This window comes from Antechinus flavipes, chromosome 4 (assembly GCF_016432865.1).
Source record: "Antechinus flavipes isolate AdamAnt ecotype Samford, QLD, Australia chromosome 4, AdamAnt_v2, whole genome shotgun sequence".
Classification (NCBI taxonomy): Eukaryota; Metazoa; Chordata; class Mammalia; order Dasyuromorphia; family Dasyuridae; genus Antechinus; species Antechinus flavipes.
In genome coordinates this window covers 97479174-97505775 of record NC_067401.1, presented here as the reverse complement: position 1 = coordinate 97505775, position 26602 = coordinate 97479174, and the positions used below count along the sequence as shown (strand labels likewise).

At 36.6% G+C, this 26602-nt stretch overlaps 1 protein-coding gene across 2 annotated transcripts in view; it reads left to right on the top strand.

Moving 5' to 3' along the window:
- The window catches only part of SLC35F3 (solute carrier family 35 member F3), a 520309-nt gene that overhangs the window by 347206 nt on the left and 146501 nt on the right, over nt 1-26602 (top strand). Inside the window, exon 1 of one of the 2 annotated variants that reach the window (XM_051993589.1) lies at nt 15299-15661. The exons of the other annotated variant lie outside the window; for it this stretch is intronic. Coding sequence (XP_051849549.1) covers nt 15586-15661 — 76 coding nt within the window. The 5' untranslated portion in view covers nt 15299-15585. Of the gene's footprint in view, nt 1-15298; nt 15662-26602 lie in introns of those variants that run through there. 2 annotated transcript variants of the gene reach the window in all.

Genomic DNA, 26602 nt, shown 5'->3' with positions numbered 1-26602 from the left:
CATTCATTCCAATCATGTCCCATTCTTTATGACCCCAATTGGGGTTTTCTTGGCAAAGATACTAGAATGATTTATTATTTCCTTTTCCTACTCATTTTACAGATGAGGAAATTAAGACAAATAGGATTAAATGGCTGAACCAGGATCACACAGCTAGTAAGTGTTTGAAGCCAGATTTGACCTCAGGAAAATGAATCTTCCTGATTAGTATTCCAAAAATACATGACATTCTAAAATCATACTCCAGTGAATAGAAACAATATACAAAAGAAGTGATAAAATAGACATATTATATTCTTCCCTCATCAGACCACAATACTTCATATAGTTCTGGGCAAGCCACATTTTAGGAAAATTTTTGAGAAGCTGGATGGTTTCGAGTCAATAGAAAGAAAAAAAACCTCATCTTACTGATTCAAATCTGGCCTCAGACACTTACTGTGTAACACTGGGCAAGACATTTAACCCTGTTTGCCTCAGTTTCCTCATTTGCAAAATGAGTTGGAAAAGAAAATGATCTTTGTCAAGAAAACTCCAAATGCCTTTTTCCCTTCTCAACCAATTAAATACTAAGTCAATCCTGACTCCCTGATCTCACAGAGCTACCTAAATGCAATTGGCACTTGTCTTGATAGCTGTTTCCACAACTCACCCCCATTTTGTTGGTTGCTAAGCACAAGAATGGACCAGTTGGCTCAGGATGAAAAAAGTTAGCAGCCTGGACATGTTTGGCATCCCCTGCTACACAGACAGGAATGTTGAAGGCAGCATCCCCACCCTCAGCTTCTGTGTTCTTGGCAACACTTCACTTTGAACAGATGTGATTCTGTGTTCTAATAGAATGCAGTTTCTAGCAGCTGGCCAGGTCCTGTGGCTTAGGGTCTATGAAGGTCCCATGAGAAAGAGACAAACATATCTCCTGGAGTTCAATCAACTAATATCCAAGTGGTTATTTGCTTTTAGGCATTCCGAACCCACCCACCTTAACACTCTCCTGTCCTGAATAATTTACATTTATTCCAGATATAACCCTCTCCTAAAGAAAGCAGAAGGAGAGAGAGAAAGAGAGAGGGGGAAGAAACAGAAAAGAGACTATGAGTAGACACATCTGGAAAACAGAAGTTTTATGTGTAGCATGATGAAAGAATAATCTAATCATTCAACACTTGGGAAAGACTGAAAAATTTGGTTTGTTATCTTGTGCAGTTATTTGTACTTGAAAGCATGTGAAGACTTAATGAATTATTCCTTCCAGATGTAGAAAGTGAGCTGTCCAGAGCCTGAGGACCAATTTCTTTGAGATCATTATGTTCATTTTGGAACATTTTCTCTCCTATTGAAAATACAAATGCTGTATGATGGTAAAAGCTTCTAGGTGGTAAAAATTTGTTTGTTGCTTTAAAAATCCATTTGTTAGTTGTTCGAGTGATTTGTGGTCTTTTCATACCTTGCTAACCATCAAAACAATATGTTGGGTTTGGATTTTTGCTTGTTTCTTTGATTTTTGTCTTGGGGGGTTGTTGTAGTAGTAGTCATCATTGTACTATTTATTACTGTAAAGAACTGTGGGACTATGTTGATATTGCAGAACAGTAAATAAACCGAAGTTGTCTGTGCTTTGAATATTGAAAACCTTGGGTTCATTTCGGGTATTTTGTCTTTTAGTTAAATGGATTCAGTAAAGGTTTTTATGTGTTTTTGCTCTGATTGTGCCTTAAATTAAAGTAGGATCTTGCCAGGAATTTGAGTAGAAGATATTCGTGAAAGGTTAAGTTCTTACAGAATCTTCTGTGAGTCAGTTGCAATACTCATATATAGGCTTAAAAATTTCATAAAATAGAACATTAAAGCTGAACTAAGACTTAGAAAATATCTACTCTAATCTTTTCCCCTTCTAACCCAGCTCAGTTCCTGATTGACCATACTGCTTTGCCACATACAGCCAAATGGAGATACCTCCACTCCTGAAGCTTTGTCCTCCAATTGGTTAGTTCCTCTCTGGAATCTCCATTTGAGGAAGTATCCATGCCATCCATTCTTTCTTCTAGACAGCTTCAACTCCTGATTTTCTGAGTTCCTTTTAAAAATTATTATTTTCTCTAAATGTAAGTTCTCCAAGCAAGGTCTTTCTTTTTTGTTTATATTTGTATACCCAAAATTTAAAACAATACTTATTACATAATAAGCATTTGGTAAGTTCTTTATCAAATTTAATCTAATTTTCATTTTACAGATGGAGGAATAATAGCTAGAGAAGAGAAATTTCTGAGAAGCTCAGTTTGCCAAATAATTCAATTAATATTCAGTCACTGGGAGCTACTATTTTGTTTCCCCAAGACTTCTATTAAAGCTGACCACTTGTCTATGACAACAAAATCCTATCTCTATTTGTGTATCAATCTCTTGAACTCATGTTTTTCTATAACCTAGTCATGATGTCCTATCATAGCTATGGCTCAGGTGGCACCTAAGGGAGAAAGATCAAAAATTTAATTCTAGTCAGTCCCAGAGGGTAGAGCAGAGGCTAGAGTTCTAAACAGAGAAGAAAAGCCAGAAGACTTTGCCTAATCTGGTATACAGGAGTCCAAAATATGAATCTGATTCTGAGAGATCAATTCAAAGGCAATGAACAAGATGAATCACATAAGCCAAGTAAGTACCAAGCACAATGCAAGAACGACACTAAGGATGTTGATGTAGGGAGGGACACAACAATTGATGGAGAAAGAGACAAATGATGGACAGCTAGTTGGGAAACAAAGAAATAAGTTTTAGCAGCAAGAACCCAGCTTCTGGGGTTTGTGGTTAGGAAATCTAGTCACTGGGGTTGTGGGGATGTGAGAGAGCACTGACTTTATTTGGAAGAAATGAAGCAGCACTTAGTACAGTGCCAGGCACATAGGTGCTTAACAAATATTCTATCTATTATCTATCATTGTCTATTATCGCTCTACCAATCTATCATCTATTTATCAATTGAGGCTGGTTTGTCATAATCAGAGCAGAAAACTTGACTCATTGAACTTGGAAGCTACAGCCCATCCCACTTTGGAGTAGTTTTAATGCTTAAGAAGTTTTTCTGCACACAGAGCCTAGAGTTCACCTGTCTGCCACACATATCTCCTAGTTCTTGCCCTCAGGGGCCAAGTAATAAAATTAAATCCTCCTCTACATACTGGAGGATGGTTATCATGTGCCTCCTAAGTATTCTCTTCTTCACATTAAACATCCCTAGTTCTTTCAGCCATTCTTTAAATGGTATGTTCTTACTCCCTCCAACTTTGAATTCTCCAGTTGTTTATTATCCCCAAAATGTGGTATTCAGAATTGAACCCAATAACCTTGATATGACCTGATCAAGCAAGACTATCATAACTGTAGACCTTGGTACTTTGCCTCTCTTAATGCAGAATAAGATAGCATTATTATTTGGGGCTGCCATCATTGACTTGTATTCAACTTGCAATTCTTTAAGATCCCCAGCTCTTCTTCCCTTAACTTTACTCAAAAAATGCATTGTGTGCTTTCTGCTATTTATTTTCTTAACTTAGTCTTATTTTGTTTTTGCAGAATATAATGCTAAAATTACAAAACCCACCCATTCATCATCATCTAATGTATATTACAAAGAGTAGTAATTAAACATCCCTGTCCATTCCCCAACCACAATTAATCCACAAAGGCAGAAATTAAGAGGAATTAGTAATGAGGAATAAAGCATTTCAGAGGAATTGATGCCAACATAAAATTTCTAAGCTTCTTGGCTTTGGGTCACCTTATAAAAGTTGCACGATAATTTATAGAAAACATGAAAAATTGATTTGGTGACTATGAACCCATCACCTCAATCCTCTTTTGACATGAATTATTTTAATAGTTTCTTTGAAGGCTATGAGCCTAATGGCATATTTGAGATGGCACCAAATGATCCTTAACCTATTCCCCTATAAAGAGAAACATTAAATGAAATTCTTTCACAGTGATCCTTTTGACAGGAAAGTATTAACATTAATGCTTTCAGGTAAAGTCTGCCCTTGTGAATGAATGAAAAATATATGTAACCACTTTTTACAGACCAGACTTTGTTAAGTGCTAATCCTACAAATTTTAAGAGACAGCCCCTACTCTCAAAGAGCTTATATTCTTATAGGGTAGGAGAACACATATAAAGGTCAAGGAAGAACATCTTGTCCTAGAGGTCACAGAGATGATAAGTTGATGCATAAGGTCGTCATTTAATGTACTCTTTCCAGAAATAACATTTCAGATTTGATTACTGTGCCCATAGCAAGAGATGGTCAAAATCTGGTATTAAGGATACTAATCTAGACAGGGAGAAGCAGAGTAGTAGACAAATAAAAGATGTGTGGCTAAATAGCCAAATAGGATGAAAAGATTAAGCATGGGTTTGGTTCTAGGAGCAATAGTTGATAAGTGTCTTAATCAGTCTAGTTTAGACTCAGTCCCCAATCAGATGGGTTGGGGCTCTAGGAGAGGATCACCAGTGATGAGTGAATTAACTTCCTCAGACATGAATCTGCATGTCCATGGTGAAAAGGTTCAGGTCTGGTATGTAGGAAATAGCAGGTCGATGGTAACATAGCTGTTTGAGACAGGAAGATGAGAATTTATTCTGAAACAATTCTCTGACTTTTTGGTAAGTGGGACATGGAAAGACAAGGTTGTATAGTGGAAACAATGCTGCATTTGCTGACAGAAGAACTGAGTTTGAATCCTGTTCCACTCACTATTTATGATGTAATTGGGCAAATCTTTCCATGTGTCTAAGACTCATTTTTCTCATTAGTAAAATGAGAAGTTTGGTCAGATAAGCCTTAAGACCCCTTCCTTCTTTTAATTCTGAAGAACAATTGTATTATGGAGAAAGGAAACATTTCTGAAAACTTTTTTCAGTTTACAGACTGTACTTTGAAACCAAAATATCCAATATGTGATTAAAAAAAAAAAAAGTGGCCCAGTAGATAGAAAGAAGGGCTTAGAATCTGGAACATTTATCAGAGTTCAAATATGGCTTGAGACATTTACTAACTGTGTGACCCTGGCCAAGTCACTTAACCCTGTTTGCCTCAGTTTCTTCATCTGTCAAATGAGCTAGAGAAGGAAATAGCAAATCATTCTAGTATCTTTGCCAAGAAAATCCCAAAATGCGTTACAAAGAGTTGGACACAGCAGAAAAACAGCTGAACAACATCAAAAACCTTTCTCATTGTTTTCCCTATTTAAATTTTTCTGATTTTGTTTGTTTTTAAAAGAAGCAACTACCTTTAAGAAATTTAGTGGAAAGAAACAACATAATAATAGGTAGGGGCTAGAATGTAAAATAGAACTAAAACTTTTGGTATGTAAATCTCAAAGTCAATTTTTATTTCTATTTAAGGTGTCTTTTGAATGAGCCATAAAGAAGTTAGCAAGCAGAAGATAAGAAAGGGGGAAAGCTCTAACAGGTAGGCTTTTATTGAAAGAAATTAAAAGCAACCTCTTTTTGACTCCAGAATTAGAAGACATCTCTAAGATAAGAAAAGAATATTGAGGTGGTAACTATGCCGTTCATTTTTTAAAACATTCTGAAAGAAGTTTGGAGAAATGATAATCAGCCATTAATCATGGCTAATTTCTGAGGCATACTCAAAGGTGAGTCAAAAATTTAGTTAAAATTCGTTTGATAACAGCAATGTTTAGTAACATAAGCTCTGATCTGTTATTTTTAACTTTCCTCCATCATGTGTACACTATTATTAATGAGTAGAAATGGAGGGTTAAATTTTTTTTAAATCAATAAACTTTTTTTTTCCTTCTCAGATATGGGAAGGTAAATGATACATTCAAAGGAAAGTGATTAGGTCAGTTGTCTATAATATAATCTTGGTATTAAGAAAAACAGAATGGAAGACAGTGTAATGCAGTTTAAAAACAAAAAAAGAATTAAAAAAAAATACTCCAGACATGGGAAATTCAAATCTGTCTGACACTTATCTGATATGCAATACCGGAGACTAGTCACTTAACCTATTTAGGAACCTTTAGTTTCTTTAGTTAAACTGTGTTTTAGAGAAATAAAATCTTTGTAAAGGAAATGTTCTATAAATCTTAAAAGTATTAAAATAATGGCAGATATGTGTGTAGTTGATAGAGTGTTGGGCCTTAAGCCAAGAAGACCTGAGTTCAAATGTAGTCATGATTTGCCTGTCTCAGTCTCCTGAGCTACAAAATGGGATAATTATAATCCCTACATCCTAGAATTATTGTGAGATTCAAGACTATATTTTTAAAGTACCTAGCACAATGTCTGTCTGGCACAAAGGAGGTTCTCCTAGTTAGTAGAAGATAGGACTGGAGACATAACAGGTTTGGATTTTATTTTATAGATGTTATAGAGCAGCTGAAGGTTTTCAACAAAGTAATGACAACTCCAACAATGTTTCAGGAAAGCTTAGCTGGCAAAAATGTGAAGGATGAATCAAAATGAAAAAAGCACAGAAGTAGAGAAATCAGTTATTGGTGTAAGCTTTTCATGATAAGATCCTTAACACTATGGGACCAAAAAGAAAGGATGAATATAGATAATTTCATAAAAGAAAATTTGACAATATATAGTGACTACTTCAATATGGGAGTTGAAAAAGAATTCTAATTCAGAAATCACCAAAGTTTCATGACTAGTAAACTTAGGAAATATTGATGCTATTAACAATGGGGAAAAAAAGGGACTATCAAAAGAGTTTATTTGTGAGACAAAGAAAGATAAACAGTTCACTTTTAAACATGCTGATTTCCAAGTAATGGTAGTAAATATAAGTGGAAGTAATTAACACACATTTTGAAACTTCAAAAAAAATCACAGCTTGAAAAGTGGAATTGAGAGAAAATCACATAGAATTAATTGTCAAAACCATGCTGTTATCAAACGAAACTTAACTAAAATTTTGACTCACCTGTGAGGCTGCCCCTGAATTAGCTTTAGTTATTAGCTGATTATCATTTCTTCAAGCTTCTTCTTGACTACTTTAAAAATGTGATACCTGCCATCTCAATATTCTTTTCTAATCTCAGAGAAGTCTCCCAACTCAAGTTAAAAAGAGATTGCTTTTAATTTCTTTCAACAAAGGCCTACCTGTTAAAGCTCTCACCTTTATTACCTTTTGCCTGGTAACTTCTTTATGAATCATTCAAAAACATCTCAAATGGAAATAAAAGTTGACTTTGAGATTTACATCCAGGAGTTTTATCTCTATTCAACCGCATAGGTTGCTTCTTTCCACTAAATTTCTTAAAGATGGTTGCCTCTCTTAAAAACAACAATTAAAAAAAATCTAAATAGACAAAACAAGGAGAAATCTTTAGAAGAGAAATCCTTCTCTCTTTTTTTTTTTTGAAGTTAAATCTTAGGGAACTTCTACATTTAAGTTGAAGAAGGAACATTAGCTGTCAAAGGTGAGAGAGTAGAAGTTCAAAATTAGGATACCATGCCAAACTGGAATGTAAAAGAAAAGAGAATCTCAAGAAAGTGAAGGAAGTCATATTTCAAATGATTCAGAGAAAGAAAAAAAATAATAAAGACAGGGAAATAAAACATTGACTTTGACAATTAGGAAATCCCTCATGACACTTAATGAGTCAACAATTTCAGTTGAACAGAGGGTTCAGAATTGGAATTTTAAAAGGAAATTTAAAGAGGAAACGAGTGATCATTGATGAAGAGGGGTGACAGGGAAGGGAAGAAGGTTCCTGGAAGAGGGAAATGTCACACGATGCCTTCAGGGGAAATTTCTATTAAAGCAAGAGGATTATGGTTGTAGATCTAACAATGATCACAAATTTAGAGCTGGAAGACAACATAGAGATCCAACCCCCACATTTTACAGATGAGGAAAATGAAATCTAATTAGGGGTCTCATCACCCACACACATCTTGGCAACCAAGGCAATATTTCAACCCAGGTATTCTCACTTCCCTCAGGGAAGAGAGTATAAAATAATGTATGCAAAACACATTGCAAATCTTAAAACACTTTATAAATGTCAATTGTTTTGATGCTGCTGCCGTTGATTGTCTAAATCATTTTCTTTTTTGTGAAAATTTCATTGATACTAGATCATAATTCATATTCCTACTTCTCTTAGTTATCCAGGTCTGAAGTATGTCTATTGCTTAAATCCCAATTCTACCCCTTCTTCTCAACTGAAACTGAAATCTTTAAAAACTAGGAGAGTCCATAGAAATAACTTAGTTTACACACACTCATTCACAAACGAGGAAACAGGCTCAGAGAGGTCAAATGGCTTTCAAATGAAGGACCAGGACTTATATCTCCTGTTCCCTTCAGATCAGAAATATCGGTCTCTTTTAGAGGTAAGTCAAACTTCAGGAACATCTATCCAGGACTGTCTGTGAGCCATATCTATATATTTATATGACATATATTTTGGTGAGCTGAATAGAATTGAAAAAGTAGCATGACTTTTGGTTTCATGGTTTGTGTAAATTGTGACCATTTCAATTCAATTAAATTCACTATTGTGAAATAAGTTTCTAAAGGATTCTTAGGTTTATCATCTTGAACCATTTTGCAATATTTTGACTGTCTAAAAGAATAGCTCTAGCTTTAAGATATTAAAATATAAAATGGTCAGGAACTTAGGACTATGAGTATATTGATAAGATGACAAGGTCTAGATCTACTAGTTGCAAAAATGAGGAATCTATAAAAACTGATATTCTAGGAATTATGTTACTCAGAATTCAACAGCTGTGAGAAGGGGCAGCTAGATGGCGCAGAAGTACTGGCCCTGAAGTCAAGAGGACCTGAGTTCAAATGTGACCTCAGACACTTAACATTTACTAGCTGTGTAATCTTAGGCAAGTCCTTATTGCTTTGTCATCCCCCCCCCAAAAAAAAAATGAGGAAAAAATAGAAAAAGAGACCATTTTGATAAGGCATTGTCACCACATTCAACCTTTAAACCTCTAACATCCATTCATACACTTCTCTCGGTCTGTTGTTTTCTTTCTCTGTGTTTGTCTCTCCCTCTATCACTTTCTCTGTCTGTCTCTCTTTCTCTGTCTTTCTGTCTGCCTCTCTGTCTCTCTGTCTCTCCTTTCTCTCTGATTGTCTGCCTGTCTGTGTCTCTGTCTCTCTTTTTCTTTTTGTCTGTCTCTGTCTCTTTCACTCTCTTTTCTCTTTCTCTCTTCACTTCTACCTCTAAGAACCCCTCGGTTCATTTGGAACTGGCTCACTTAGGAGAGATATTAAAGCTGAATATATGGATTTTGGAGTTACCTGTATAGGAAAGATAATTGAATCGTTAAGAGTTTAATGAGAGAGAAGGATATAAAGACAAAGTAGAAAAGAGGATTCAGAACAGAGCCTTAGAAAACACCCATAATTAAGGGATAATGATCTAGCAAAGAGAAAAGGAACAGTCAGAGATGTGTAGTAAGAGAACCAAGAGATAGCCAAGGAAATAAAGAACATCCAAACATTATATGTGGTCAGTTTTTCTTTATGATCATTGCATATTACCATTTATACAATCAGATTCACAAAACTACTGAATATCAGAGCTGAAAGCATTGAAATTTTTTCATCTAACCCCCTCATTTTTCCTCCATTTAATATTTTTTCTAATTACATGTAAAGATAGTTTTCAACATTTACTTTTATAAGATTTTGATTCCCATTATTTTTCTCCCTCTTGCCCTCTCCTCCTCTCTCCCCAAAAGACCAAGCAATCTGATATAGCATATTAAGCATATTTCCACTTTAATCTTCGTGTGAAAGAAGAATCATAACAAAAGAGGAAAAAGTATGTAAAAGAAAAATTGTAACAATAATGTTTTGATCTGTGTTCCAACACTATAGTTCTGTCTCTGGATGTGTAATGCTATTATTTTATAGATCGATCAACTATTCAATCAGCAAGCATTCATTTGTATTCTCAAGAATTTACACAGTGCTGGACACATTATAAGTACTTAATTTTTAAAAAATTTATCCATGTGATAAAACAAGCACAGAGTTTGAGTGATTTCCCCAAAGTCACTTTGCTAATGAGTAATAGAGCCAAGATTAGAATTGGACCTTTTCCCTCCCAGTACTGAGGTCTTTCTACTGTAGTCCAGAGGCATCCCCTATTATCATTAGCTTGAAGAATTCTGTGAAACAAATGGCTTGAAGTGAAGATCTCATCCCCTCATTATGAAAATCATAACAGCTTTGTCAACTTAAGGGCTCCATGTTTTAGGGTAATTTAAAGGCAAACTGATGGAGAGAAGCTTATAAGACATGGGCCAACAGTTGGAAGGTAATGAAGAACTGGAAATAAGCATCCTTTTTTCCTATTTTATCATTGTTTTTCCTTAACTTGTTACTTAATTTCTTCTATTTTAGCTTTTGAATCATTATCAACAAAATAGTTATTCTTCTTCCTATAAAAGTGTTGAAATAAGAAGTTTTCGTGTTTATTTCATTCCAACAGGGATGAGGTATGATACTTTTATTTGACTATACAATATATGTTCCTCTTAGTTCATGTATTTAACTTGTTTTTGGGGGAAATTGCTATGCTAATTATATTATTACCATCTGTAAAATCTGATTCACAATAATGTTTTTTCTGGATAACTCTATGTAGATGATAGATTGTTGTTAGCTTATGAGCATAAAAACTAAATCTAATGGTTGCCATACTGGTGTGAAATTATAGTTGAATAGCACAATCATCAGTCTTGCTTAATAAAGTATCTCTATGAAGCCACCTTTTGTTTCCTGTTCGTGTTAACTATTTGTGAAGTGTGATATTGTCTGTGATATATAAGAAACTGTATTAAGCAGGCAGAATTGTTAAACATTGTGTGATACAACACAATGTTGTATCAAGTCCTTAAGAGACTGACTTGAAAAGATCTATCCTATCTGGAACTACTAAAAACAAATGTGGTGTCTCAGCCTAGTACAATTTCTCCTCTGTCCCGCCTTGTCTGACAGCAGTTGAAACTGTGTCACAAGGTATTTGACAGCATTCCTACAATCCACCTTCCCTGTAGCTGCTATGTTTCAGTTTCCCATCTCTTTGGATACCCTGCTGTCTTTTATTCTCTATTCATTTTCAGTCCAACAGTGTTCCTGGAGGAGCATGCTTTGCTACAATGCTGCTAGCCTGGCAGTTTTCCAAGACTTTGCAGTTGATTGGCTCAGTTGGTTGGTGAACTGTTCTATTGTGGTCAAGATTATGAGTTCAAACTCTAAAAGGATAAGTTAGTTTCCTCCAGGAAAAAAAAAAATGTTCCATGGCCTCTGGCTTCATTCCTTACCCTGCTTAATTATCTATTAAGTACAGATGCTTGTTGAGCCTGTCACAATAGGACCCAGATGTGAGGGTGTGTATGGCTTGTTATCATCAATATATACAATGATAAAAAAAATACTCAAATTTGGGGAGATAGCATTAGATCAGTAGTAGTTTCTTTGTCAATATAATGGATCATAATTTTTTAAATAACTTTTTATTGACAGAACCCATGCCAGGGTAATTTTTTACAGCATTATCCCTTGCATTCACTTCTGTTCCGATTTTTCCCCTCCCTCCCTCCCTCCACCCCCTCCCCTAGATGGCAAGCAATCCTTTGCATGTTGAATAGGTTACAATATATTCTGGATACAATATATGTGTGCAGAACCAAACAGTTTTCTTGTTGCACAGGGAGAATTGGATTCAGAAGGCATAAATAATCCGGGAAGAAAAACAAAAATGCAAGCAGTTTACATTCATTTCCCAGTGTTCTTTCTTTGGGTGTAGCTGCTTCTGCCCATCTTTGATCAATTGAAACTGAATTAGCTCTCTTTATCGAAGAGATCCACTTCCATCAGAATACATCCTCAAACAGTATCGTTGTTGAGGTATATAATGATCTCCTGGTTCTGCTCATTTCACTCAGCATCAGTTCATGTAAGTCTCGCCAGTCCTCTCTGTATTCAATGGATCATAAATTTTAAGGAATGAAACAAGCATTAAATACCTACTATGTACCAAGCACTTTGCTAAGTGCTTTATGAAAATTATCTCATCATTATTATCATATCATCATTATCCCAACAACTCTAAGAACCAGGTGCTATTATTATCCCCATTTATAGTTGAAATAACTTATCCACAATCACACAACTAGTTACTTTCTGAGGATGACTTTGAATGCTGAACTTCCTTACTCAAAGTCCAGAGCTCTATGTATTGTGCCATGTAATTGCCTCATTTAAAACTGGAAAGAACCTTAGCAACCATTTCTTCCAGTCCTCATCTCGCATATGAAAAAGCCAAGCTTCATAGTGGCCAAGGCCATACACAGGTCAAGTGACCTCCATAAAGTTGCAGCGATGATAAAGCCAGTATTTGAACGGTAGCCTCTGAATTCCAAATGCAGTTAATTTTCTTTTCACAGCACCAGAAGCAAAGAAAGGACACCTAAATATCATAAAATGGAGAAACATAAAAATGTTTATTATAAGTCAATACATGTAATCAAAGATATGTATGAACAGAAAATGTCAACTGCTTATATAACAGAAATGGAGATTAAGAGATAGGCCTTATTGTATACTAGTGCCCACCCTAAGTAAAAAGGATCAGTGCATTTGGTAAATACTTTATAGAGATTTTACAAAAAGAAGAGGGTAAGAGTCATATATAATGGAAGGTATGGAGAATTTGTACCTGATCAGTTAGAAGTATTAATACTGAAGAGCTCTTGTATCCATCATAGTAGAAAGGTAGAACTGCTTACCTATTATTTAATGGAATATCCTACACACCTTACATAATAATTATTGGTAAAGGTAAAATTAGAAATGACATATTCCAAGAAGAAGTGGGGGAAGGACATATATAAGAAGAACTTTAGTCTATGGAACCAAAGAAGATATCAATAAAAAAAAACTATTTAAAAAATACTTCATTGAATATTATTGGAAACCAAATGCTCCCATAGAGGAAATCAGTTTCCATATGTTTGATATAAATTAATTTTTATTTAATTTTACTTTGTCTTTAATTTTTTAAGGACAAGAAAATAAACTTGACAATTATATTGAATGAAAATTAAAAGCTGTTTTCTTACATTTCTGGAATTTAAAAAAGACTCCCATGGCCAACCTGAAAATATTATTCCTTTTTAGAAAAAATGATTTTTCATTTCAATGTTTTCACACACACCTATTAGTGATTTGGGTTAGAATTGAGTTGAAATGCACTTCAGGGTGATAACTAAATTAAAAATTCTGATTTTAATGGAAATATTGGCACATGCTAAGTTGGTGTAGCTATGGAAATTGTAAAGCAAAACAAATCCTCAGAAGAATTATGGGTAATATATATACTGGGTTTCAAAAAGGAATAGTTCAGGGGCTCTAGGTAGAAGAAAGGTCTGAAAAGCATCCTTTTTTGGTAAAAGATTGCTTCCTTTAGGTCCTGATAAAAAGGCTCAAAGAAACAACAAAGCTTCTGGGAACCTGAAAGGGGTTAGGGAGGACATCATTATTATTCCTTCTGCTGCCACAGGCCACACTGCTTGACCTTGTCCAAATCCCATGGCCAATCTATACTTAGTGATTACATCTCTATAATAGGTTCCTAAATACCTGAGCCTTCCACCTCCCTAGACGTGAGAATTAATGAAACAACATTTGAAGAACTTGGGAAGCAATAGCATCTCTTACTCACCTCCTAGAATGCTGGGATGAAAGTTAAACACTTTGTGACCACTGTACTGGCTGCCTTGGGAGTCTTAATGAAGTTTTAAGCTTTAACAGGTTAAAAGTGAAACAAGGTGATGAGAATAGTTGGATTTTTTTCAACTTTAAGCTTTAAGAGCTTTCAACTTACTAGAACTTTTGGAACTTCCTGAATTCATGTATAATCTGGGCCCTCAATACTTATCTATGATGTTGATGTAATAATAAAATCATTGCCATCTAAAAATGGCTAGCATTTATATAGCTCCTTAAGTCTTATAAAGTCTTACACATATTAACTTATTTGGTCCTCATAATAATTCTGTGAGATAGATTCTTTCTAGCCTTATTTTACAGAGAAGGAAACTGAGACTCAGGAAGTTAGTTAAGTCACTTACTGAGAGTCACTCAGCTAATAAATGTCTGAGATGAGACATTTTGATTCCAAGTCCTGTGGTCTATCCATTACAGCTTCTAGCAGTTTGTAAATCTTCATTGGCTAGCAGCTTGAAGACTTCTGAATGGATGCTATTGGTCACAATGTCTGTCCCACAAAAGCCCAACATCTTTCTTATCCACAAGCCCCTTGGCAAGTAATTATAATAGGAAACTCTATCCTGAGTAAGCTTCACAAAGGAAGTGAGACTCCTTGGATAGGAAGGACTTTAGGGAGCAATGCGCATTTCTGCTTCTTGGTTCTCTAATTTCTTTTTGCCCTTGAATTTCTGGAAGACAACTTTCTATAGAATAAAAAATGATAATATAAACTCTTGGTACTAAAGAAAGTCCTGTGGACCTACTGCTTCATTTCCTTTGTGTTCCCCTGTGAGATATTATTTCAGGAATTTGCCTGAAATATTGTTAATTCTATCAATTCCAAGTTGAATCCCTATCTATCTATCTATCTGTCTGTCTGTCTGTCTAACTAATCTAGCTACTATCTATGAACAGCAACAGCAAAATCATTTGGTTTAAATATTATAAATAGTAGGTGTCCACCACCATCCCATTGGTGAGCTGATCCCCTTTGAAAATTGTTCTGGGAGCTCTTAAGAAGCTGCCACTCTGTTGTACAGATGGAGGCAGGGGTGGGGTGGGGAATGCTCCCGCCCCTGTAAGGTGGCTTCCTCCTCCATCTGCAGAACCCAGAGCTTCAGGGTCATTGGATATATCTTTACTCCTAAATGCCTAGGGTGGAGCAGGTGAGGCTGTGGGGTTGAAGTGAAGAGAGAATTTGCCTGTGACGTTGTGGTTTATGGCAACCTCAAAGTAGGATATTGTGTGAGTGTGTGTGGTATGTGTGAGTGTGTACGTGTGTGAGAGCCCAAGGAGGAGCTGCTGTGCTGTTGCTGCAGCGAGAATAGTCAGGGTATCCAAAACAGGCAGCAGAGGGACGAAAGAGAAGAGAGGGAGAAGAGGGAGGGAGAGGGGGAGAGAGAAACAAAGGGGGAGAGAGAAGAGGGGAGAGAGGGAGAGGGAGAGGGAGAGGGAGAGGGAGAGGGAGAGAGAGAGAGAGAGAGAGAGAGAGAGAGAGAGAGAGAGAGAGAGAGAGAGAGAGAGAGAGAGAGAAGGGAGAAAAGAGAAGAGAAAAAGAAGAAAAGAAAGGAGAGAGAGAAAGGGAGAAAGAGAAAGACAGAGAGAGAAGAGGAGAAAAGAGGAGAGAAAAGAAAGGGAGAGAGAAGAGATAGAAACACGAAACACGCAAGAAGCTCCCACACTCACACTTCTATAAGAAGGAGTGGTTGTGTTGAAAATAGGGAAAGGAGAGGGACTCCTGCTGCAGCCGGCTCCAGGATGTAGGCAATCAGCTGAAGAGCTCCTGCAGGCAGACGGGCTCATCATGAAGAAACATTCAGCCAGGGTAGCCCCTCTCAGCGCTTGCAACAGTCCGGTCCTTACTCTAACCAAAGTGGAAGGTAATGCATGTATCCCACTGCCCTGTGGGGGGGGAGGGGAGAAGGGAAGAGTTCAGGGAGATGGAAGCTCTTAAGTCGTCCGCAGACATTCGGGGAGTCTTCAGTGAGGAGATGCTATATCTCATTCAGCCAGACCTGGCCCACTGTGGCCTGAGCCATGCCTCCCTTAGGTTCCCTGGGAGCAGGTGGGAATGTAAAAATCTGCTCCATTGACGGAGACCTGAGTCTGCAGTGCAATGCGTGGGACTGTGTGGGGTGGATCAGTTGGCACCAGCTGCTGCTGTTGCTGCTGCCGCCCCAAGGCTCCCCCGCACTCAGACTTCAGGAGCAGCCGATTTGCTGCAGTGATTTTGGAGGAGTGTTGGCCTCTGGAGTGCAGGCTAAACTGCAGATACTTGACTTTCTACTGGGATTACAGGAAGGGAAATCCTTGGTTCAGACCTAGCCCATCTGGCTCTGTCTTGTTGTCCCCCTAGTTCTTGCACCCCTCTAGCAAGCTGACCTGCCCCTACCTGCCTTGGGACAGCTGCCTACCAGATGGCAGGTAATCCCTGAGAGAACTTTCCCCCTTAAGTTGCCATGAAGTTTTAAGCATCCACGCTGTGGCAGACCAGGACGGTATTGGGGGTTGGGATGACAGAGATACTGCAGTGAAATCAGATGGTTGGGAAATTTTGTCTACACTGGTGTCATTCCCAACAGATGCTAAACTCTGCAGGAATGGGCAAGGCAATGAGTGTAACTGGCTTCTCTCCAAGTTGAATTTTCTATGCTATCTCAGAGGCTGCTCTGCTTTCGTGGCCTCTTTCTCTGAAGCCACAGGGATGAATTCTCAAAAAATCTTCCCCCTGCTCCTGAATTCCTCAGCATCCTCTATGTGCATCAGGCTAACGGGAGATCCTTTGTTACATGACACTGTCACAGTATTGGCCTTCACGTATGAAATGCAGCAGTTCTTCACAGCACTGGGCATGTGTATATGAAGGAGGAGAGGGAGGAACAGCAAGGAAAGCGTCCTCTGAATCCCTGAAGAGATGTGTCTCATTCAGATTCCTCTCTAATTTTGCTAAAGTGAGGGGAAAGAATTGCCTTCATGTGGAGAAGGACAGGACTAAATGTAGTCAAATACCAGTTTGGTTTCTTTAACTCCTTCCACTTTTTGATCTTACAAGGAAATGGGCTGTCTCCTACAAGATACAACTATAATTAACTCTTCATGAATCAGAACTCCTTCACATGGGAAGGTTGACAGATATCCTCTTCTTTCTCTCTCCCATAAGCAACAATTCAATTTTTATTCCCATACTGACACCAATCACCAGCACCAATTTCACAGAGATTTCCCTTATTCTTTGCAATCTACTCTGCATCGTGTAGGCAGGCCTAGAGAGGAAACTTCCATTTAGAAACTTTAGTATTCATGATATTGCAAACCACTAGCCAAGAAGCTAGTAAATTGTTTCCCCCGACCTCCAATTTCCTCCAAGGAGCCTCATAAAAGCAGTTAAAAAAAAAAAAAAAAAAAGATGCTTTCTCAGTCAGTTTCAGATATAATAGATATAAAGTTGCTACAAGCCCCCGAAAAACACTTGGCACAAGACCAGTCAGAAAGAATCATAGTCTTGGAGATGAAAGGGACATTGGAAGTGATCTAATTCAATATCTACCTGAACAGAAATTCTGCTCTACAATATCCCTGACAAGTCATCATCCAATCTGTGTTTAAATAATTCCATTGAAGGGTATTGGGCACTTTCCAAGGCATACTAATCCACTTTTTGACAGCTCTAATTGTTAGAAAGTTTATTCCTTAATTAAATCTAAGAATACTTTTCTGTAGGTTTTATCCATTTACTGTTAATTCTGCTCTCTGGAGCCAAATAGAACCAATCTGATTTCTCTTGATCATGAAAGCACTTAGAATGCTTTTCTTTTCTTTTTTTTTTCAAAAAGGCTATCATGATCTACTGATTTTTCTCATCTTCAGTCTAAATAGCTCTACTTCCTCCAAATGATCCTCATATCAAGGCATGCTTATTGAAATAAGTTGAATGTAACATGTCTATAGTTCTCTCACTATCCTGGTTCCAGATTGTCAATGCTCTCTTTCTGTTTCCATCCAAGATCCAAAATTAACTCATTAAAATTATGTGAGGTAACCGTAAATTCTAATTAATCCAACTCTTAGGCTGCCCTGCCCCAGTCTTCATATCTCTATGAATCATTGCCACTGATGAGAACAAACAATTTTATTTCCAAAGTATTTCTGTTTCATGGCAGGAAAGTAGGGAGTCCCCTCTCTGGAAGATGTTGAGCAATGAAATTACATAACCAGAGTAGATATACCACTCAGCCAAGAAGGGTGCCTACATGCTCCTAATCCTCATTACCATATGCTTCAGTAGTCTCTCTTCTGTCTACCACTTATAGAACTGCCACTTCCAAGAACTCCTAAAACTGCTTAATATATATTCAATGAATTTTTTACAGATGATTCTCAGTGGAAAATATAATGCTCCCCATTAGCTTACCTGTGACACCAAATACTCAGAGTATTGCTCAAGTGCAATGAAAGCCTCCTTCCTATTTCTGGTAATTTTATGTCCTTGAAAAATTGATTTTTCCTGCCTACATAAAGAACAAGTGACTAACCTCTAGTCACACAGGAATAAGGAAAGGATAGAACTGCTTTGTCTGAAACAAAGGTCCATGTGCCCATGCAATGCAGGTATTATCTTGTGTGGAGCAGTATATTTTAATTTGAGTCCACTCTACTAGGCTGTAAGCTTCATGATAGCAGAGACTCCATTTAATTAAATAAGTCTCTATTAATTACTATCGTGTCAAACATTATACTTAATGCTTAGGATACATATATAAAATACAGTATAAACCCCCAAGAATCTTACATTCTTGTAGTGATGGAAGGCTAAAATTAAATGGAGATTATAGCTAGAGAATGGACTTTGGCTCTGGGGAGTAGAGTTGGTGAACAAAACCATAAATCAGTTAATTATCAAGTCCATTTTAGAAATAATTGATGGTAGCATCAATTTGATGACCATTCCCAGAGCAAGAGGTAGAAAAGCAGAAGGTTTGTAGGTGGTGAAAGAACACATGATAAGATGGCAAAGACAGAAATTGCTCTGACAACAGTAGTGCTTGATAAATGTTTATTTAATTGAACTGAATTAAAATTCTATGTGGCAGTGATCCTGGTCTAAGTGAAAGAGCTTAGTACTGTCTGACATAGATAGCCAACCTTTTCTTTGCCCCACGTAAAGAATATCTATCATGTTTATTCTGCTAGCCCAGCACTATGTAAAATTATGAAGTAAATGAAGTTTGCCTTTTATGACCCTTTTCCTATTCCCCACCCCACCACCTCCAACATACTCAGGTACCCAAAGCTTTTTTTTTTAAATCTGTTACCATCTGTCTCTATAAAATCTGTCCTCAGAATCTGTTGTCAGTGATTTAGACCTTAGTGTAAATTAATTCGTTTATTATCTCTTATAGGTAGCTTTTTTAACGTAATTTTGAGTTATCAGTGAATAAATAAGGGAAATATTGGAAGAGAAAGGCTTCCCAAACTCCTGAAATTATATCCTGTAAAGAACCTTCTACTTTTGCCCCATATGTAGGACTAGCTCTACTGTTCTTTTAATTACACCTTGGTGAAATGACATAGTTTAATACAGTGGTCCATAAATCAAAATCCATGATGCTATGTCATATAGATATACGTGTGTATAAATAACATGACTATATTGTATATATAAATAATATAAAATATATATCCCACATAGTATGTTTGAAACAATTATGTTGAAATATCTATATATATATATATATATATATGCACATAGTATGTATATATGTATACATGTAAATGCAATAGTTTTATATATATATATAAAATATATGTATGTATATACATATATTTTATATATATATATAAACTGTATTTCAATAGAATTGTTTTGATTTATAATCCCATGTATGTCATGCCTGTATTTAAAAGCATGATTTAGAGAAGGGGTTCATCACCTTCACCTGACTGCCATCAAAGGAGTCTATGATCTATACAAGGTTAAGAACACCTACCCTAACAGGTAAAGTACTGGCCTTAGAGTCAGAAAAACCTGATCTCGAATCTCACTTTTGACACTTAGCAGAGTGACTATTGGCAATTGACTTGATCTCTTCCTAGCCTCAGTTTATTAATTTGTAAAATTGGAATAATACCACCTGGATGTTCTACCTTACAAGGTTGTTGCAATGTTCAAATGAGATAGTGTATGTATCATTCTTTCCAAATCTTAGGATATTCTATAAATGTCAACTATTGATATTATTCACCTGCTCTAATGCTTAGATCCATATAAGGCCTGAGGTTATGAAATGTGGCCTCCTCTCCCCCACTTTGTGAACAGGTACTTCAAATCCTGAGACAAGCTGGGAATGAGGCTGGACATGGAGTTATTAAACAGGCCTGAGCTGAGCAGTATGGCTGTAGATGCGCTGTGCAACAAACACTTGAGTGGTGAGTGAGGTACCAACAGTGGAGTTGTTCCCATTGGGGAACACCCTCAAGCTTTTCCTTACTAGAAGGATTGAAATGTAAGAATATCTTGAAAGATCAAGCTGTATAAATTGACACAGAGCATTTTTTAATCAATAAGGCAAAAAAAATGTATAGATTCAAAATTATTATTTTTAAAGGAAAATTATGATGAAATTTGAGTGTCAATTGATGTGCCTAGTCCTTCAAGTGTTAATGAATTAAAATGTTTATTTAACAGACCTGCTGATTGTTCAGGAGACTAGGAACTTTCTTCCACTAACATGTCCCATCTCTGAGTTTACATGCAGACCATGCATTTTATCTTGAGATAAAGTAATCTCATAAAGAAAGGAGTCAGATTCTTTCTTATTGTTTCTGGCTCATCATACCCCAACCCCAGAGCAGAACCATGAAGACAATTAATTAAACAAAGCTTAGGATTGGTTCATGCCTAGGGTCTCTCCAAAAGGTATTAGAAAGGTAACCATTATCATTACACAAAGGTTCGATATGGGACTGCTCTTTATTCTCTCTACAACCAAAATGTTTAAAACCAAAAAGTTTCAAAACAACAAAGACTTAAAATAGGAAGTAGTAACTCATAACTCCTATTATACTCTTCTGAGAAGTCAATGCTTAAAACAAAAATGTGTCCAGCTGAACTGATATTTCACGTTCCCCATAACCCTGCATTCTCTAAAAAACTCCCTTAAGGCTTTTGTCTTTGTGCAAACCATTTCATGGCTTGAACCCATCCTCTTGCCTATAATGAGGAAAAGAAATATAAGACAGAAGGAACATACAGAGCCTTGCTATTCAGGCTTATGCTCAGTTAAGCTATACATGTGCTCAATGCCACGTGAAAGCAATTGTCATTGCTACAAGGGTTCAGAAGAGACGCTCTTTACTCTAGGACAAGAAGCTTCAGAGAGAATTCCAAGCAACATATTCAGAATATAGAAGAAAGAAAAAGTAGAAATCATTTCTTCCTTTTAAGCCTATGACTAGGTGGCTCTTCTTGGTTAAATGGTGAATCTTCTTTAATGATGAAGACCCCTCTTCCCCTATGGCCAGTCATGGGGACTAAGGGACTGCTTCATCATTCTGAAATTCATTAATTCTAAGTACACATGTTCCTGAAAGTGAAGAGGGGTATCAATTCAGCATTGCTCATGCTCCATGGGTTTTCTTTATCACTAATATATTTGTTTTTAAGTAATCTTTACATGGTACTATTTAGATTTCTATAATGTCTCCCATTGTAATTGATAAACTTATAGCCCAGCAAGAATCCCCACATGTGAACTGATTTCTTGAATCATATTTCAATATAGTAGCTGTTTTTACCAAATTCTGCTTGATGTACTGAGATAAAATAAGTAAGGTATTATTTTGGATTAAATATACTTTCTGTGCACAGAGTGCTACATAGAGACAGCTGCAGTAGATAGAACATTGGGCCTGAAGTCAAGAAGACAAGAGCTTGAATATGGTTTTAAATGCTTATTGTGTGACACTGGGAAAGTCTTAACATTTCCCAGCCTCAATTTACTCAAAGGTAAAATGGGAATGATAACTGCATCTATTTCCCAGGGTTGTTGTGAAGATCAAGTGAGATAAGATGGGTGCTTAATAAAAACTTAAATATTTCCTTCTTTCCTTCCCTTTAACATGAAAGAAAAGAGATCTAATCCCTTTCCTCTTAGCAGATCAGGACCCATTTCTCAATGTCTTAAGCCTATTAGAAGAAAAAGGAAAAAAAAAAGATCCTACATATTCTTCTCTATAATAAACTCATTACCCACATACATTCTTTATTTATGAGTCTCTCTTTTTAGCATTTCATGTTGAGTTTGGCTTTAGTTCTATTTTTTAATAATTTGCATTTTGTGTGCTTGTTTTGGAAGCAGTGAATCATTTTGTTTTGCCTTGGATGCTTGATGCTAGGTAGTTCCCATATTGTGGTGTTTCTGTTTGGATGAGAGACAAGGCTACAGAGAGAGAATTCAACTTACAAGGACTATTTATTAGACTGTGTAATGAGTCTCCCAATATGCATCATGAAGGCACCATTGTGTGGACCATAGGAAACAAATTTAGAAATGAAATCTTCATTTCTAAGTGGGTGATCAGAATAAAGATATGAATGACTCAAAAGAGAATAGATGAGGTGATTGTTGCCATTTCTCACTCTTGGCTTCCAAGTCTTGGATGTTCTGTGATCCTGAGAGTGGGAGAGAAAGGTTTTTACAAAACCAGTAGATACCTAGATCATCAATATTTAAAATCTCTCATTTACATTAAGTTTAAAAAATATAAATAATGAGGTAATATGGTGTAGTGAATAGGGAACTGGCCTCCTAATCAGGAATACTAGACTCGATCCCATCACTCACATACACTGGCTATTTAACTCTGGGCAAGTTGCCATTAGAGACAACTCTCAAAAGCTATAAATTACAGGAACCAATCTACATTGGGAGTTCCCTGCCTAAGGGAAGAGAATAAACATTTATATAGCTTCTACTCTGTTCCAGGCATTGTGCTAAGTATTTTTTACAAATAACTTGTTTGAGCTCACAATAACCCAGCAAAGTCTACACTATTATTATACCCATTTTATATTTGAGAAAACTGATTTAAGTGACTCGCCCACTGCCATACAACTCATAAGTGTCTGAGGCTAGATTTGAATTCAAGTCTTCCTGACTCCAGTGGTATCACTCTCTCCATAATGCTAGCTGCCTTTCTACCAATGAGATTCCAAATCTGATACTTCTCCCCCAAAACTCCCACTAAGCATCCATTCCTGTATTAAGAAGCAATAATTGTTCATAATTAAATTAGTTATGACACCAAACATTCTCAAGGAAGGGTTGACCTTTGGTTTGAAGTTGTATACACTTTTGCAGGATCTATTACTATTTACGACTGTTTTTCAAACTCTTCCCGAAGTTTTTGCCCCAGTAAGATTGTTACATCTCAGTTCCAAGGGAGGGCAGCATGTCTGTTATTGTTACTCTCATGGATGTATCCTATCTTGATAATATTGGCTACTTTTCCTTCCTGTGGTATTAGCAGAGTCAGCCCTACTTCTGTCATCTTAATTGGCAATCTTCTGTGTGGTATGATTGTAAATAAGCATAAGACCTGGACACATAAATTTCATTGAGAATATCTGAGTATAAAGACTTTCTCTTCCAATAAAACAGATGCCTTCATTGCAACTTAGTCTTAAAAAGTTGCCTGCAGCATGGCTTATCCAAAGGCAAATAGCAAGTATATGTAAGAGACAGGATTTGGACCCAGCCCTGAGGAACACTATTCACCATCATTTAGTCACTGCTCTATGATACCTCTTGCAATAATGTTAGAAACACCACTTATAGGCACCTTGGGCTCAAAATATCTCCTCCTCTGACTTCTTGCCAAACTTGGAGTTTCTACCATTAGATTCATTCTTTAGCTACCTCAATTGGAATATAGTAATATCTAGTTAATAAAAAAAATGCCAGGAAAAGAAGCAGAGAACAGAAAAATCCCCATGAGTATTGAGCTTATGAAGTTGAAGATTTTATAACATCTTAAATTTGAAATCCTTTTCATATTGACATATGAAAAGACCCTATCCTCAAAGGGAAGACCCTATCCAAGATTAGGAATAAAAAGATTATTTTTTTTCTTTGTATCTTTGTCAAGATTGGTTTGCCTAATTAATGCTTTTTGTCTTACATCTGAGAGCAAGCTGGTGAGGTAAAGGGATACAGTTCAGAAAAGTTCTTAGAATAACAATAGTTAACATTCATATACTGCTTACTATTGCCAGGCATTATGTTAAGCTTTTTACGATTATTTTATTTCATTATAATTTTCATTATATTACAAATTTCATTTCAACTATTATTTCATTCACAACAATCTTGACGCATAGATACTATTTTTGTCCCCATTTTAATGGTTCAGGAAACTGAGGCAAGCAGAGGTTAAGTAGCTTGTTCAGGGTCACACAACTAGTATGTATCTAAAGCTGTATTTTAATTCCTGACCACAGACCCTGCACTCTATCTATTATGTCAGCTAACTGCCCATAATTAGAGAAAAGGAATTAGAATTGGGCAAGATCAAGAATATGGAGTACTATTCAAACACATGGCCATTACTATGTTAGGTCCACACCAGGAGTCAGTGATGGGAGAGAATAAGAACAGTGAACACCTGAAATATTTGACATTTAAGCCCTTTCACAACCAGATCCATCCCAACCTACCTTTCCAACTTTGTTATATGCTATGTCCCTTCCTGTATTCTGCAATCTAACCAAACTGACACTTCTCTCATCCTCTTTTGGAAAAGGATGCCCCTCTGCCCTCCTCACCTCCTTTTCCTCTTACAATATCTAATTTCCTTTCAAGCTCAACTCAAGTGCCAGCTTCTTCATGAGGACTTCCCTGATGACCATTTTTGCTCCTAACCACTCCTTGTCAAAAATCATATTTATGTATTTATTTTTTATCCTTAAGTAAGAACATGTTGTCTCTCACCACAAAATGTAAATTACTTGAATATAAGGACTGTTTCTTTCTTTTTGTCTTTGTATTCTCAACTCCTAGCTCAAAGCATGGGAGGGACTTACTAAATATTTCTTGATTGATTGAAATGACTTCATAGAAAAAAGCCTGGGTACAAGAAAGGTACTAGCAAAAACTTTTTCCTCCTAACCAGTTTTGTTTGTGACTTGCACTAATTATGAATGGTTTATAGTACCACCAACTCTGTAAGAAATACTCATTCTTAAGTGCTAGTTAGCAGTTTATGAAATGATGTTTGTCATAAGATATAAAAGCCAATCCCCTTTTAAGAAAAAAAGCTCAACACATCCTTATGGATGCTCAGTTCCTGTATCAATTGGAGGCAAGAGATTTGGGGAAGGAAGAATGCTTTTGAAGTCAGCATTTTTCTTATCACAAAAATCCTGGGAGGAAGGTTCTAATATTGTCTTCAGTTTACAAATGAGGAAAATGAGGCAAGTAGATGTGAAATGTTTCATCCAGGATCATTGCTGTTCATCCTTCATTCTCAAAGAGAACCAATGACATCACAAGGATAATGTCTTGATTTACTCATTGATTGGATTTAAGAGAGGCAGAGTTGCACAAAGTCATCAGCCTCACTTCCTCCTTCAGAGTCATCAAAGTCAAGATAAGAGGTGATGGCCCAGGATGCAGTGGGTGACCATGGCTTACTATATTAAGGCCTTTCCCAAGTCTCAGTCTGTCTGAGTCAATGCCCATTCAATGAGTAAATGCTTGATAAGAATTGAGGGAAAAAAATAACCTAATTTACCATCACAAAATATCATGCTAAAAGGACAAGATCTTCAAAGTTTCTGGCCAGAACCAAAACCAATTGCTATTCACAATGTAGTGCCAGAGAAACTGAGGCAAGATAGAGATTAGAGAGTATTTAATAATTTATTAAATGGGAGAGATTCATTGTGACCAAATGGAATCATGATTTGTCCCAGGGCTGAATAAGACTATCGTCTCCAAGAATCCAGCAAACAATGTGAGTTCTCAATGACCTATATACACATGGCTCATACTCAGGGGGTATACCAAGGCAGGGGAGGAGTCAGGATATTGAGAGCGGGAATGGGACTCTGACAGGGTGGGATGAGCCTTTGGAGAGGGATGATATAATAGAGGTAGGCATCCCTGACATGGGGAGAAGCATCTTGATAAGATGTTATCTGACATTCTGGTAGCTTGGGATGGGGAGAGGCATTCTGATATTCTAAAACAAGATCTTTTATCCTTATCAAATATTCTGATAAAGAGGGAAGGGAGGTTTTGTAGGACTGAGCTTTGAGCTGATTATTATAAAGTGAAGCAGAGAAACTGAATCAGGACTGGGTCAGGATAATTAGAGAAACTGAGTCAGGACAATAAAAGAGAACTATGGCATAACAACAGAACTAATACACATCTGAGAGAAATTTTGATTTTAGGTCTCCTGACTTGAAAGTCAGGAGTGTATCCCCTACTGCACCTCCATAGATCGTGAATTCAGTTATAACTTAGAGGTCATTGAGTCCAATTCCATTATTTTACATTTGAGAAAACAAATTTAGACATGTTGAGTGACTTACAGACTCACACAGCTACTAACTTTCTGAAATAGGATTTGAAATCAAGGATACATTGCAAATCTCCTTCAATCAGTTATCATTCTGTCTTATTCTCTTCTTAGCTTGTTTATCTCAGATCTTTGTTCTAGTTCTAACTGGTGTGCCTACTCAGTTTGAACAGAAAACCACTGAGCAGTAGCTAGCAGCTGTGATGTTCCTGTGGGGTATGATCCCTTCTGCTTTCTGA